The following is a 13,609-nucleotide window of genomic DNA, read 5'->3' on the forward strand; positions in this document are numbered from 1 at the left end:
GTAGGTTGTTTTTGGAGAATTAGAAATTTAGAATAAATAGAAACAGTACCTATCATAATCCCAGAATCCAGTTTCAAATTATACAGAACAATATAGCTTGTTACCGGACCTATAACCAAGCTATTTTGTCAGGTACCCACCATATTCAACTTTGAATCACCAAGATTATATAATTCTATCAGCTCCCACAATTACTCCAAGTGCAAGAACGTGTGCACTTCTCACATCCCAATTTTTGTTGCAGACACACCCAAACATCTAAAACAAACAACATATATGACAAGTTAATTGAAGAGTTAAATAAGTTATACATACTTTAACTAAACTTTATAAACCAACTCTCATGATGGGTCTCTAAAAAGGAAAAAGTGAAAAGCCTAGCAAAAATTGAAAATTACTTTTTAAAATTTCTACCAAAAGTTAAACTAATGACATATAGATCATCATTTTGGTTCCAATGGTCTTAATCTGACTAATGTTGTTTTATTTTCTACTTATATCTATATTGGAACCATACATAAGCAAGCATAAAATAAAGTAATAAAAATTAATTTTGTGTCATATAGAACCAACATTTCAACCATTCAAGAGGTATTTTAATTTGACTTTAGGGTGTAAAATGGTCGTTTTCCTACTTCAAGATTCATGTAACTTATATTTAATTCCTCAAATAAAATAAATGAAAAATCATAACCGCATTTATTAAGTAAATACAAACTCTAACCTACTCCAAAAAGTGCATTATTTGATGTTTTTCTCAACAAAACGACCAAAAAGTTGACCTTCGAATTGTTCTTTTATAGCATTAAATGTAGATATTGTCTTCAAAACTTATGGATGAAAGTCAGATTGAAAAACATAGCTACCATTAGTGTTCCCCCAAATCTAGTAAACCTAACTACAAACTCCATAAAGGCAGGTCACTTCAAAGATTATGATTTACAAAACACTAAAATCAACATCTAGTTTATGAATCTAACAATAGTATAATCTTGATAAACTTTTGATAATGAAAATTTGAAAGCATTATATAAAAATATGAGATGAAATCAAAGATATCACATACTGATTCTTGTAAAAACATGAAATACAAACATAAAGGTTAATAGGGCAAAATGGTAAATTTTATGAAGCATTCAAGATATAAAGAAACAAATTATAGAGTATAAGATCTCAAACCTGCAAGCTTTAAATGAGTGACAATTCCTGTAACGACCGAAAAATACAACCAATTTTAAATTTTTCGAAAACATCTCAATTCCATTAAATCTTTACAAAAAGGTTTTCAATACAAAACATTTAGCGTGTTCCCAGAATCACAATACTACAAAATCATGAGGAGCGGTACGATCACGCCTTCGCCTTGCCACGATCTCCTGAAGAACCTGAAAAACATAAAACCACAACTGTAAGCAAGCTTAGTGAGATATCCCCAAAATACCAACCGCAAATACCATACACGCATATCATGCCACAACATATCTAATCACAGAACAGCCATGCACTTCGGGTCTACTGTGTGACTAGTCCGCCGCACCGGCCTACAGTCCACCTGGTCCACCCTCTGAGTCTATCCACATACATCGAGTCTGCAGTGTGATTGGTCCGCCCGCTCCCGGGCTTCAATCCACCTGGTCCACTCTCTGAGTCTACAGTATGACTGGTCCGCCCGCACCGGGCCTTCAGTCTGTCTGTTCCACTCTCTGAGCCTTCGGCACGTCTGGTCCGCCCTTTCGGGGCCTATAGCCTATCCGGACCGCTCGCTGGGCCTTCGGAACAATCGGTCCGCCCTGGGTATCTTGGCCTACAGCACACAGCAGGACCCGCCTCAACCCAACTCCAGTCCAAACAACCATGTGCACATATACAAACAATCATATAGAAATTCACAGTCAACAAGCAGATCAAATAGATCACATAACATATCATCATCCTAACCAGGATACCGACCTAACAGGTCACTAGCATAGCACCTCCCTATCTCTCAGGATACCGATCTCAATCAGGCCTCTAACATATACCATCCTAGCTCTCAGGATGCAAACATATCACAGCAACAACATAACAACAACATAGCAACAACTACCCGGATCTCAATCCGATAAGGGCCGGCCTTGGTGCCTTAGACCCCGTTGATATAGTGAGGATAACTCACCTTGAAACTGCCGACTGAACAGATAACCCAAGCTGCTCCGATCACTGATACGATCTCCACCACTGGTCAACCACCAATGCACTGGACTCAAAACAATAATCAATAATTACCAAAATGCCCTTGGAAACCACTGGTCAACCCTTGGTCAAAGACAAGGTCAAAGTCAACCCCTGACTGACCCTACTCGTCGAGTCAACCCGATGACTCGCTGAGTTCCCATACTCAGAACTTCACTCAATCCGCGACCTAACTCGCCGAGTCACCCCGCGACTCGCCGAGTCCAACAACTCTGAGTCCACTCGCACACAACTCACCGAGTCATCCCTTGACTCACCAATTCTCGACTCAACCAGAGAATATTGGGACTCTTCGACAAGACTCGCCGAGTCCAAGAACAGACTCGCCGAGTCTAAGGCTATCATCAACCTACTCGCCGAGTTGTTCATACAACTCGCCGAGTTCCAGGCTAACTTCATCCGACTCGCCGAGTTGTTCTTCCAACTCGTCGAGTTCTAGCTCATCTTCAAGCAACTCGTCGAGTACACCCATGTGACTCGCCGAGTACCATCGGTCTGAATCCATACAGAAGCATTCCAGGTCATGCAATAGCTCCAAAACATAGATTTAGCCTCCTACAACACATCCATCACGTAAAGTGGCAAACTTTACGTGAATCCAAAGAGATCTATGCATTTTGCACATTAGGGCTAAGGTTTGGGACATGATAGCTTCATCCAACACTCAACACAGGGACTTTCATGCATTCCAACTCTTCTCCATTCCAGATCTGAGGTAGCAACCTCAGATCTAACCTCTAAACTCCAATACATCCAAAGATATGATCTCTAATACCCCCAAAATGATGCATCTAAGAAATAGCAGCTCAAAAACGAGATATTACCTCAAAAGAACGCCCCAACTGCAATGAAACTCGAATCCAAGCAAAGCCCCTTGCTCCAAGCCTCTTACCCTTCAAGATCTCTTCAACAACCACCTCTCCAAGCTCCAATTTGCTCAACAATGGGGTTTCTCCACGAAATTAGGGTTTCTGGGACTCAAGGGATGATAAGGAGGCTGGGGAGGAAACATTATGTTCTTTATATAGGGCTCAACTCCGAGAATTAGGGTTTTCTCCACTCAGCGCCTACTCGCCGAGTCCATCTCACTGACTCGCCGAGTCGGCTACTTAACACGCGACCAAGTCGCGACTCTACTCGCCGAGTCCACCCATGGACTCGCCGAGTCGCTCTTTCCCAAATTACTCTTTTAGCCCTTCAACTCTACTCTTGATATTTCGGGATGTTACAATTCCCCTGTATCTACTCAAGACTTCCTCAAATCCATTACAAACCCTTCTTCAGGATAAAAGCATAAAACATCTTGATTGTATGTCGATGCTGCTGTTTTATAACAAAAGTTGTAAGATTTTTATGAAGATATATTTTTATTTGATTATGAATTGTAAATAATGAAATTACTATACCGTCTCAAAAACCATAACAGGGAATCAAGTTATCTTCATCAAAGGCAGCAAATGTTTCCCAATAATGGCTATTGCTTGTTCATGGGGATTTAAATCATCTCCAATATGATGTAGACTTTTTCTATTAAAAGACCTTGAACCTATTTGTAAGTAACTGGTTAGTTAGATTTAGTATGCTTCTTATACAGTATCACATCACAGAGAAGGAAAAAGAACAAAAAGGGTAATAACGTAAATGTTACCGGTACATTCATTGCTCTTAGTGAATTCGATACCAACAATTAGGTTAGAAGATTCGAGCCCTACATGAGGAAGACCTTCAGTCACCTGTGTAAGAAATTTGGAAGTGTCATTTTAGTAATTGTGGAAGCTTTCAACTAAACCTACAAGATAACAGTCCATATGAATGTGATAATTTCCACTATCACACACACAAAAAAAAATTAGCAACAACTTGCACAGACTACAATACAACGCATAATATTACAAAAGTATAACATATTTTCAAAAAAAAATCTCTCCAAGAATCATTAGCATACCAGAAGTCATCAAAATACTAAAGACAAAATCAATTATCCAAATTCTATATAAGATTGACATATCTAGTGACCATATGATAGGATAAATCACATTTTGCAAACTGTATAAGAAAAATTCATAAAATTCTACATGTTCCAATGAAGTGTAATTATATGCAAACCTTGAATACATCCGGTCAAGCTTCTTCTATGGTTTATGGGGTTGACCATATGTGATGGTGTAGGTGCAGGGGGAGCTACGGGTGCATGATAATGTTTAGGATAAGTAGGATAAGCCTCCTGAACAGGATAATTATGAATGTTTGTGGCAGCTATGAATACGATTGTTGCGGATAGTTTCTGTATTGACTTCTAGTAAAAGATGATGTTGATTGGAACGATGGTGACAATAGATACTAAATACACCAAATTTGATTAACAAAACCAAAGAGAAATTTAATTATAAGTAAATCTAGCTTAACTTTCAACACCATTGATAGTTAATAGATCATCTCCCAGCAGGAAGATAGATTGCACTAAATATTTAGCATCAATGTAATGTAGGAAAAAAAAATGGCACCCGACAAAAGGCACTAATGCCTTTAATTCATACAACACTCCTTAAAAATTAGCAAAGATAAAGTATGAATTGTTTAGAGGAAAGAGAGTAAATATCACATAAAGTTTTATCAAAACGACAACATGAACTTAAGTTCCATCAAAAACCATTGTCAAAGGAGGAGTAAGAAGTATTGCTATGTAACAATCGAAGTCACCTGCAACACAATTACACCAGAAGATAAATGAAAGTGTATTTAATAAAAGAAAATTACAGAAAAATATTAATAAAAGACAAAATGACAATTTATAATGGTTTGATCATTACATGCATTGTACAGATTGAATCCACAACTACAACATAGATCTCTAGAAACGAATGAAATAACTACATAAGCATATATCAATGGAGTAAGGGCTAATTAGTAATTACATACGTTTATTATTTTACCACCACCAGGAACGTCAATCCAACTAAATTTATTTTCAATTTCACCACTTTCAACATTTCGTAATCTAAGAACCATGTTTTGGACAACTCTTCCATATGTCCATGTTATATAGCTTTCTTCAGCCAAGCAATTGGTCCTCATTGGTTTCACAGTTGTGATGATCGTGTTGTTTAAGATATTAGAATTCAAATGCATCCTCACAGCTTCCAAGAATGGAGTGAAGTCGAATTCTGCATCCCCCATTCTATCATCGGTTGAAAATAGATCCCTATCGTATACTTCCTGTATTAACAATATTGTTTCAAAATCTGAAATCAATTTAAGGGAAGAGAATCAAGAGATTGAAGAACAGCCTACGAGTTTAACGGGAAGAGGCTCTACAATTGAGAGAGTTAAATCTTCACCCCACACAGGATTTAGGTTTTTCTTCACCACTCGAGTCTTCAATTTCTGTACAAAAAATTAGGAAAAAGTTATTTTTATTATCAGAATGGTGGACAGTGACTCGCTAATAGGTTGTAGTGACGACGACTAGATGGTGGTTGAATGTGGCGGCAGGATAGGGTTAGGGCTACTCGTATTGACAGAAGGTAGAAGCGGGGAGAAAACGGGGGTGGTGGACATCGGTGATGAAAAAGGTGGACTTCCAGGGTGTCGTCGATTCTAAAGCGATCAGGAAGGAGACGCAAAGAAGAGGGGTTCAATTTCCTTCTGATGGCGGATGTTGTGTGTAGTGTTGTGCGTAGAGAAGATTAGGGCAACATCGAAGAGATAAGGTAATACGGTGTATACGTATAACATGTGATTATAAGCTTAATATTATTGTACATGAGGTAATAAGTATTGTACCTCTTAATTTTCAAGAAACGGGCAATATGTTTAATAATATAGTAAAGATTATTACAATTGTAATTTTCATGTTTTTACAGGTTTTAAATAGAACCAAGTTTTTATGTGTATTATTTTGAATGGTACTTGAACTTATGTATATTGCAATTAAAATGAAAAAGTATAACTTCTAGAGGCCAACCTGTATACGAAATTAATGAGTAATTTCATATGCTTAAGACTTTTCATGAGCAACTAAATGGTCATAGCATTGGTGGTGTCAAAAACTTCTTTATTGAAACATCAAATGAACTGTTGGATCCTTACATCAAATATGAATAAACATGTGTTAAACAAGTTAAATGAAATTAGCATGCAACCCTTTGATCTTCAAAATTTTGGGGCCTATTTTTTACTAAACTGTACAGGGCCTTCAAAATCTCCGAGCCGGCCCTGAATTTAAGTTAACTATAAGCAACATTATATATAGTTGCATTATTGACATATTAATTATTTCAATATACCTTATTAAATTAAATGTATGTTACTTATTTTTGCAGATAAAATTTTTGTTTCTACTAAGTTAACTAATAAAGCGTTCGAAACAAGAATGTTGGAACATGAGAGGCCTAGAATAGAGATATGATATATTTTTCTGAATGAAACTAATTGCTGAAACAATCTATTCATCGCCGCCACTTTGCGCGGGTACACAGACTAGTCTAATTAATATATGGAAACCTACAATCTTTGAGATTTTTTCAAAGTTTTACTTTTATCATACCCTCAAGATTGTATAACACCATAAAATTGGTCAGTTATTAAAGAGTGGTGGAGCAGAATGCTTTCGAGGATAAGTCGACAACAACAAATTTTTAGACAATGTGTTATAATTAATTATTAATTTGTTATCCTTTTATATTATACACATATGTAGTTTGTGTACGTATATATAAAGCATAACCACTCAATATAGTCTAACCAATGATCACTTAAGATTTTACATTTTATACACTTTACATGGAGTGGATTTCAAAGTTCGAATCCCACAAACTTTATCCTTAAGATGTTATGTAGTTCAAAACATTAACTATAAAATCAGAGATGTTACCAACACTTTTAAGTTTTAACTGACTTCAAATTCAATTCCAATTCACCTACAACAAATGTTAGCATCCAATCCAAAAGCAATTATACCTCCTATCATCTACCTTCTACACACTTTCACTAAAATCAAAAACATGAACTCAAATAAAAAAATTTAAAATTTAAACTGAGAGATGCTGCAGCAGCTCCTCTCAGGTGTGACCCAAACAAGACTATCGACATAATTAACAACTTTACCTCCACAATTAACATTTTCACCATAACTCTTGAAGATTTTAGTCTTCTCTTCAACCGGATCATACAAAGCAAAACCACGCCCTCTAACTTTAATAAAAAAACTCATTCTGTAATGTGAATCCACATCCAACTATATTATAACCACTAAATGGGGGAAAAACATGATGTTTCACCCACACCTCCCATTTATAATCCGGTAGGGCCCTTGACATCACACAAAGCTTTCCACCCAAAACTCCTAACTGAACCGATACATCATTTGCATTGTGATAACCCATTAAATCTGTTACGTATTTCGGAAATGGCATCTCCCAGAATGTCTCTGAACTCAAATCAAATGTGAATACAGTAGGTGGGATTTTATGAAAGAGGATTCAGATAAAAGTGCATTCCATGATTTAGAAACGCACCTCATCTGAGCAAGCTGTTTCGCGAGTAACCGGATGAATATGTTTGATAAAAGAACGTCTGGGAGATTCTCCATTGTCGCTCCATTGCGAAAACCCTATCAAAAATCCCAATTAAAACATATTTACTAGTAACAGCTAAGAAACCTTAACAAAGAATTATGATACCAATGGTTATTGCTAATAAAGTCTAATAATTTTACAACAAAATGAGTAAACAGGGTGGTCGCGTTACCATAATAGATACAGAGAGCAGGGGTGGTGACGGCAGCAAAGTGCAAAAACGGTGCACGGGCGGCAGTCGGCGGTGGCGGGAGAAAGAAGGTGCAGAGAGTTTTGGTAAAACAGAATTTCCAGATGAATCGCCATTTTCGTTACGCGAAGATATAGAACGATTTTGGAGACATTATCGGTATAATGATTAAACGTCAAATATTTAAAATTTTGAATATTCGTTGAAATATAAATTAAGAAAATGGATTTGTTTTCTAAAAAATTATTAGGTTATGGAGTGTGGAGATTGGTTTACCGCCGGTATCCAATGTGGAAGGTTTCACCGGCGGTAAGCATCGGCCCTCGATGTCATATTTACCGCCGGTATAATACCGGCCGTGGATTTGTACTGGCTGCAAAATTCTAAATTTTGGATAGTTGGAAGAATTGAACCGTTGGCAAACGGTTGGAAACGGCTATATGCCATATTTTCTCTTTTTTCTTTTTCTTTAAAACAAATCTACTATATATACAATTCATTCTTCTAAAATATAACCACACTACATATTCTTTACAAAAAATTTTCATTGAAAATATCTTCCATCAATCCAAAGTCTTCCAAACCAAAATGTTAAAAACTCTTTTGCACTTTTCGGCTACGATCTATCATCAACACCACCTTACCGGCCACAAATGGATGGTGTTCTTAGCATTTATTCACAATTCCAAATGCCACAACAATTCCAATTCCAATCTCAACCCTAAACCCAACCATCTCAAACCCAATTTTCATCCCAACCGCCTTTCACACCTTCAATCGAAATTGTTTCTGATTCCGATTCCGAACACGTAGAACAACAACAAAAGAAAGGGAAGTGCAATCCAAGAAGATGGACACAAAAAGAAGAAGTTGAGTTAACAAAGGCATGGGTCGACATATCCGAAGATGGTAGCACAGGAAATGGTCAAAATTGTGATCAATTTTGGTTACATATCACGGAGCGGAGCGGTTTTGTAAGGGATTGGGTCGAGATCCAAATTATCGGACCTCCAGCCAATGTAACTCAAAATGAAATCTTATGAACAAACTCGTTACACGTTGGAATGGAATTTACACAATGGCCTAGCGGAATAGACCAAAATCAACTCGTGACACATTAGAATGGAATTTACCAATGTAACTCGAAATGAAATCCAGATTATCCAAAGCCAAAAATTGTCATCAAGTCTTCTAATAAAATTTTCAAATAAAAAAAATAAATAAATAAAAGACCTATCTTTTTACAAAAGTTTTAATTTAATCCAAGAAAACACATATACATTGTCTTTTACATAATTAACTCTTGTTAAAAAGATGTAAAATTTAGTTGACAAATTTGGTTGTATATATATGGATAAATAATAAAATAATATTTTAATAATTAATAAGATTGCGGTCGGTTAATATTTTTTCATTTACGCCCGGCTTCAACATACACATGCTCACATGTATATTTGATTTATTCATTTTCCTTATTATTCATTTTTCATTTAATATACAACTTACTTAATCATTTTAATATATGACTTACTTCAATATTACAACCAAAAGTTATTATATCAATAAACAACAAATTAAAATTCAACAGATCCATTATTTAACTTCTATATATCAGCAGTAAACCGAAGAGCAAACCACTTTGCAACCAACAATACTATCCGATTAAGTTTCTCTTACAAAGGTACCAAAAAAGGGCCTAACATTGCATAACAAACCTTAGTCAGTATATCTAGAAGACAAAGTAAAATAAAGTGCCGACTAAAGAAAACCACACAATCAAACTACAAATCTCCTACCACCAACCACCACCTCTGCTCAACTCACGGACTAACAGAATCGTCCCTACGCGGTGGCACATCCCTGTAATAACCACCAGGCTCACCGCTCCTGCTCCGGCTCCGGCTAGGGCTCCGGCTCCTGCTCCCACCGCGTCTCACCGGAAGCTGCTCCCTTACTGGACTCCGGCTCCGGCTACGACTCCGGCTATACGGCGGTGAATTCTCCCTCATGGGGCTCCTTGGCGGCACATCATCATCATAAGATAGAGACCGCTCCCTTACTGGTGAGCGTGAGTATGACCTCTCACGGCTGTACCTTCTGTCTCGAGGAGTAATTGACCTGCAATGATTTTAAATTTGTGTTTATTTTTAACCACAATTATAAATATCAAAAATAGTAATTAATCTTACATTTTAGACATCATTTATTTGATGGTCTTACATAAGTTCCATTTCTGGCAATTTTTGTGAAAAATGGAGACCATGGTTGTAAGTTTCATATTAGGTAGGGACCAAGTATGTAGTTTTCTTATTAGACGGGGACCATGTTTGTAATTTTTTTTAAACATAAGAACCATATTTGTAATTTTAGGAACCTTTTTTGTACTTTTGTAAATACAAGGGGACCAAAATTATGTATTATGTAAGTTTTCTATAATCTAAGAAGCATAGGGACCATCTTTGTAATTGTCCTAGTAAAGCAGGGACCATTTATGTAAATTAGACACAGCTTCCTAAATATGCCTGATAATTAATAGTATTTTGATAATATAGAAATAGTTTTACCTTGAGTACTGCCTTCTCCTTGGTGGTGGAGAGTAATCACGGCTGCGGGATGGTGATCTAGCATAGCGAGGCGGTGGAGATCGGGTGTAACGCGGTGAACGAGAGTAACGAGGTGGCGGTGACCGCCTACGGTCACTGAATCTGCCGCCCCTACAAAAATAAAAATAAAAAACTACATAAGGGCAATTTGGTCATTTCAATTTCAACATGGTCATAAGGGTATCTTGTGCAAATTTTGTAGTTTACAGACCAAAACCGCAAACGTTTGCAAAACTCATAAAAGACCTTATATTTTGTGTTTTTTCTAGATTAAACCTAAACTTTATTTTTTGCTTGAAAAAGACCGTGTATATTTTCATTTTCACCCGAAAAAACCCTCAACTTTGTCTTTTTTTTTATGAAACAAAACCCTCAATCTTCTAACTGCTTCCAAATAAACCCTCGTCTTTTTTATTTTTTCTCGAAAAAAAACCCTCACATTTTACAATTTTTTAGAAAAGGGTTAATCTCAAAAAAATGTATATTTTACACATTGTAAAATGTGAGGGTTTTTTTCAAGAAAAACTAAAAAGGTCAAGGGTTTTTTCGGAAAAAAAAAATACAAAGTTGAGGGCTTTTTTGGAAAAAAAAAATGAAAAATACAAGGTCAAATAAATTTGAGGTATAAGCGGGAAAAAACAAAAAATATAAGGTCTTTTCTAAGATTAACCCTAAAATATATAAACAATAAAAAAAGTTACCTGCGCTCTCTTACTCTCATATCAGAAGGTTTCTTCCGATTCTCTTCAGCAAAAACAACAGTCAATTGCCTGCCTAAAAGAATTTGACCATCCATTTGGTATTTTGCTTCAGCAGCATCAGCGGGGTCCACAAATTGCACAAAACCAAATCCCCTTGGCTCCCTACACACAAAAAAATTAAAATTAAAAAATTGAAAATATTGGAAATGAGTCACATTAACCTCAGAACTTTGACCAAGTAAAGTCCAAGTCAACATCTTTTTGGGGCTGTTTGTAGAACTCCAAATCAACAAATATGAGTTCCAAAACTGCCCCTTTAGCAACTTACAGACAATCAATTTCCAGTAAAATGGAAGGCCAGCATGATAAGCAGATAAAGGCATAAAGCATGCACATGGCTGCTGACCTTTGAGATTGTCAGTATAAATATGACTTGAAATTCTTCAAGACTTGAAATCTTGAAATCTTCAAAATGTAATCAAAGTCAATTTTCTTTTCTTCACATCTCTTCACTATCATATACACCACCTTCATACTACTTCAATATATCAAGAAGATTCTTACTACCTTGTTGATTCATGTCTTCAAAACTTTTACTTCTTCACTGTTGAATTAAATCTCAACAACTTTTATTTGAAAATCCCAAGAGTATGATTAATAAAAGTTCAAAGATGAAAGTTACTCAGTATTATGAAAAATCCCAATACTTAGTTTTATCACATAAAAAAAGATATGATACTATTTACAATGAAAAGTAGAAGTTGAAACAAATGAAAAGACTTGTCATATCATGAATAACACAACACATTTCAAGAAATTAAAAAGGTAGCAACATAACCTCTTACCAATTGGGAATAAATACTTTTATACAAAATAAGCTTACCCGCTATAATAATCTCTTGGCAAATAGATGTCCTTTAGAGGACCAAATTGTCCAAATGGCCTCCGAAGGTCTTCTGGACTGCATTTATAACACATGTTATTACGAAATATACTAAAACCCTTTGAACTATGTTCAATAAGCTAAAAGAAGTTGACTGAGAATGCCAAAAGAAAAAGGGTAATTTAGTAATTACATACCGGCAATCATGGCGAAGATTACGGACTAGAAGACTTGTTGGAAGATCTCTTCCACGACTACCACCACCATAGCGACCCCTGGGACTAGGACTCCTTCCTCTTCTTCCATAACCACCCCTAGGTGGTGAAGGTGAATAGCTCCTTCCACCCATTGTTAAGCTCTCTGAAGGTAATTATGGAAAATAAAAGAAAACATTCATTAGACTTACAGGATAAATACTTATAGGTAACAAGAAATGTATAAATAATGCTGATTCTCATCAAGTAATTGATTTAGAGTAGATGAAAACAAATATCCACCAAAAACTTCACAGCATAGAGATTGACTAATTATAAGAGATCAAACTTTTTATTTTCTTCCTTCTCAAGCCCATGTAGACTAGGAAAATGGCATTGTACAAATAATGTAATAGAGAACATGTATGTCTATCAAACTACACTGACCATGAACTAAATTGTCAAACCTCATAATTAAAAGAAATAAAAGAGATTATGCAAAGTCCAACTTCGCATATCCTTGTTTGAACTTAGGACACAGAGATTAAGATGGTCTATTAACAATGATAACGGTCTGTTTGATGTAATTGACCAACAAACTTCCAGTATGAAGCCCTAATCATAGAAATCAGGTGCCTAACATAGCTGAAAACTCACGCGGAATACATATCAAACCAGATGGACACATATGCCTCTCTACGGCTGTAATCTATAACAGAAATTTCTGATTGAATATCCAAATTGAATCGATGTATAATTCAAACCTAGCGATTCAGAGTACGAGATATCAACAACAAATCAATTCCCACTAAAGACATACGAGGTTTTGGTTAAACCTCCAAAGTTCTTGAAACGCGATGACTACAACAACAAAACTCAGATATATTTTCTAACGGAAACAATCGCTGAAATCTGGAACAAAGTTAAGTCAGATCAAAATCGAGTATATAATGAAAAAGCTGGCATGCACACGAAACACGATTCTCAAGTATGTTTAAAGCAAGATCCACAGAAAATATCAGCATCGGGTTTCAAAAACTCGATGAACACGATCAATATGAATCGAATTGTAAAAGTACCTGTGTAATTTGCAGAACAGGAGCGGCGAATGAGGAATTAGGGCACGAATAAAGCAATCTGACTTTTGTAGACGGCGAAGATATACACAACCACGCTAATGTTTTGGGGGTTTCAGTTTCTTTAAGGGTAAAATGGGTTTTATAGGAGTCA

The 13,609-nt window shown here is 36.1% G+C and overlaps 2 protein-coding genes across 2 annotated transcripts; both read right to left on the reverse strand.

Moving 5' to 3' along the window:
• Positions 1 to 5,067: 5,067 nt before the first annotated feature.
• On the reverse strand, positions 5,068 to 8,368 carry LOC145058016 (protein C2-DOMAIN ABA-RELATED 4-like). Its single transcript, XM_079005935.1, has 5 exons — positions 7,981 to 8,368; positions 7,749 to 7,843; positions 7,339 to 7,660; positions 5,524 to 5,616; positions 5,068 to 5,448 (listed from the first exon to the last, which is right to left on the reverse strand). Exons 3-5 carry the CDS (start codon positions 7,399 to 7,401, stop codon positions 5,137 to 5,139), a joined length of 468 nt encoding a protein of 155 aa, XP_078862061.1. The 5' UTR covers positions 7,402 to 7,660; positions 7,749 to 7,843; positions 7,981 to 8,368; the 3' UTR covers positions 5,068 to 5,136.
• Positions 8,369 to 9,572: 1,204 nt separating this feature from the next.
• On the reverse strand, positions 9,573 to 13,609 carry SCL33 (SC35-like splicing factor 33). The gene is made up of 6 exons (XM_079007045.1): positions 13,459 to 13,609; positions 12,383 to 12,545; positions 12,186 to 12,263; positions 11,303 to 11,464; positions 10,563 to 10,712; positions 9,573 to 10,116 (listed from the first exon to the last, which is right to left on the reverse strand). Exons 2-6 carry the CDS (start codon positions 12,532 to 12,534, stop codon positions 9,819 to 9,821), a joined length of 840 nt encoding a protein of 279 aa, XP_078863171.1. The 5' UTR covers positions 12,535 to 12,545; positions 13,459 to 13,609; the 3' UTR covers positions 9,573 to 9,818.

The sequence above is a fragment of the Lactuca serriola genome, chromosome 6 (genome assembly GCF_051521515.1).
Source record: "Lactuca serriola cultivar US96UC23 chromosome 6, Lser_US96UC23_V15, whole genome shotgun sequence".
In the NCBI taxonomy this organism is placed as follows: Eukaryota; Viridiplantae; Streptophyta; class Magnoliopsida; order Asterales; family Asteraceae; genus Lactuca; species Lactuca serriola.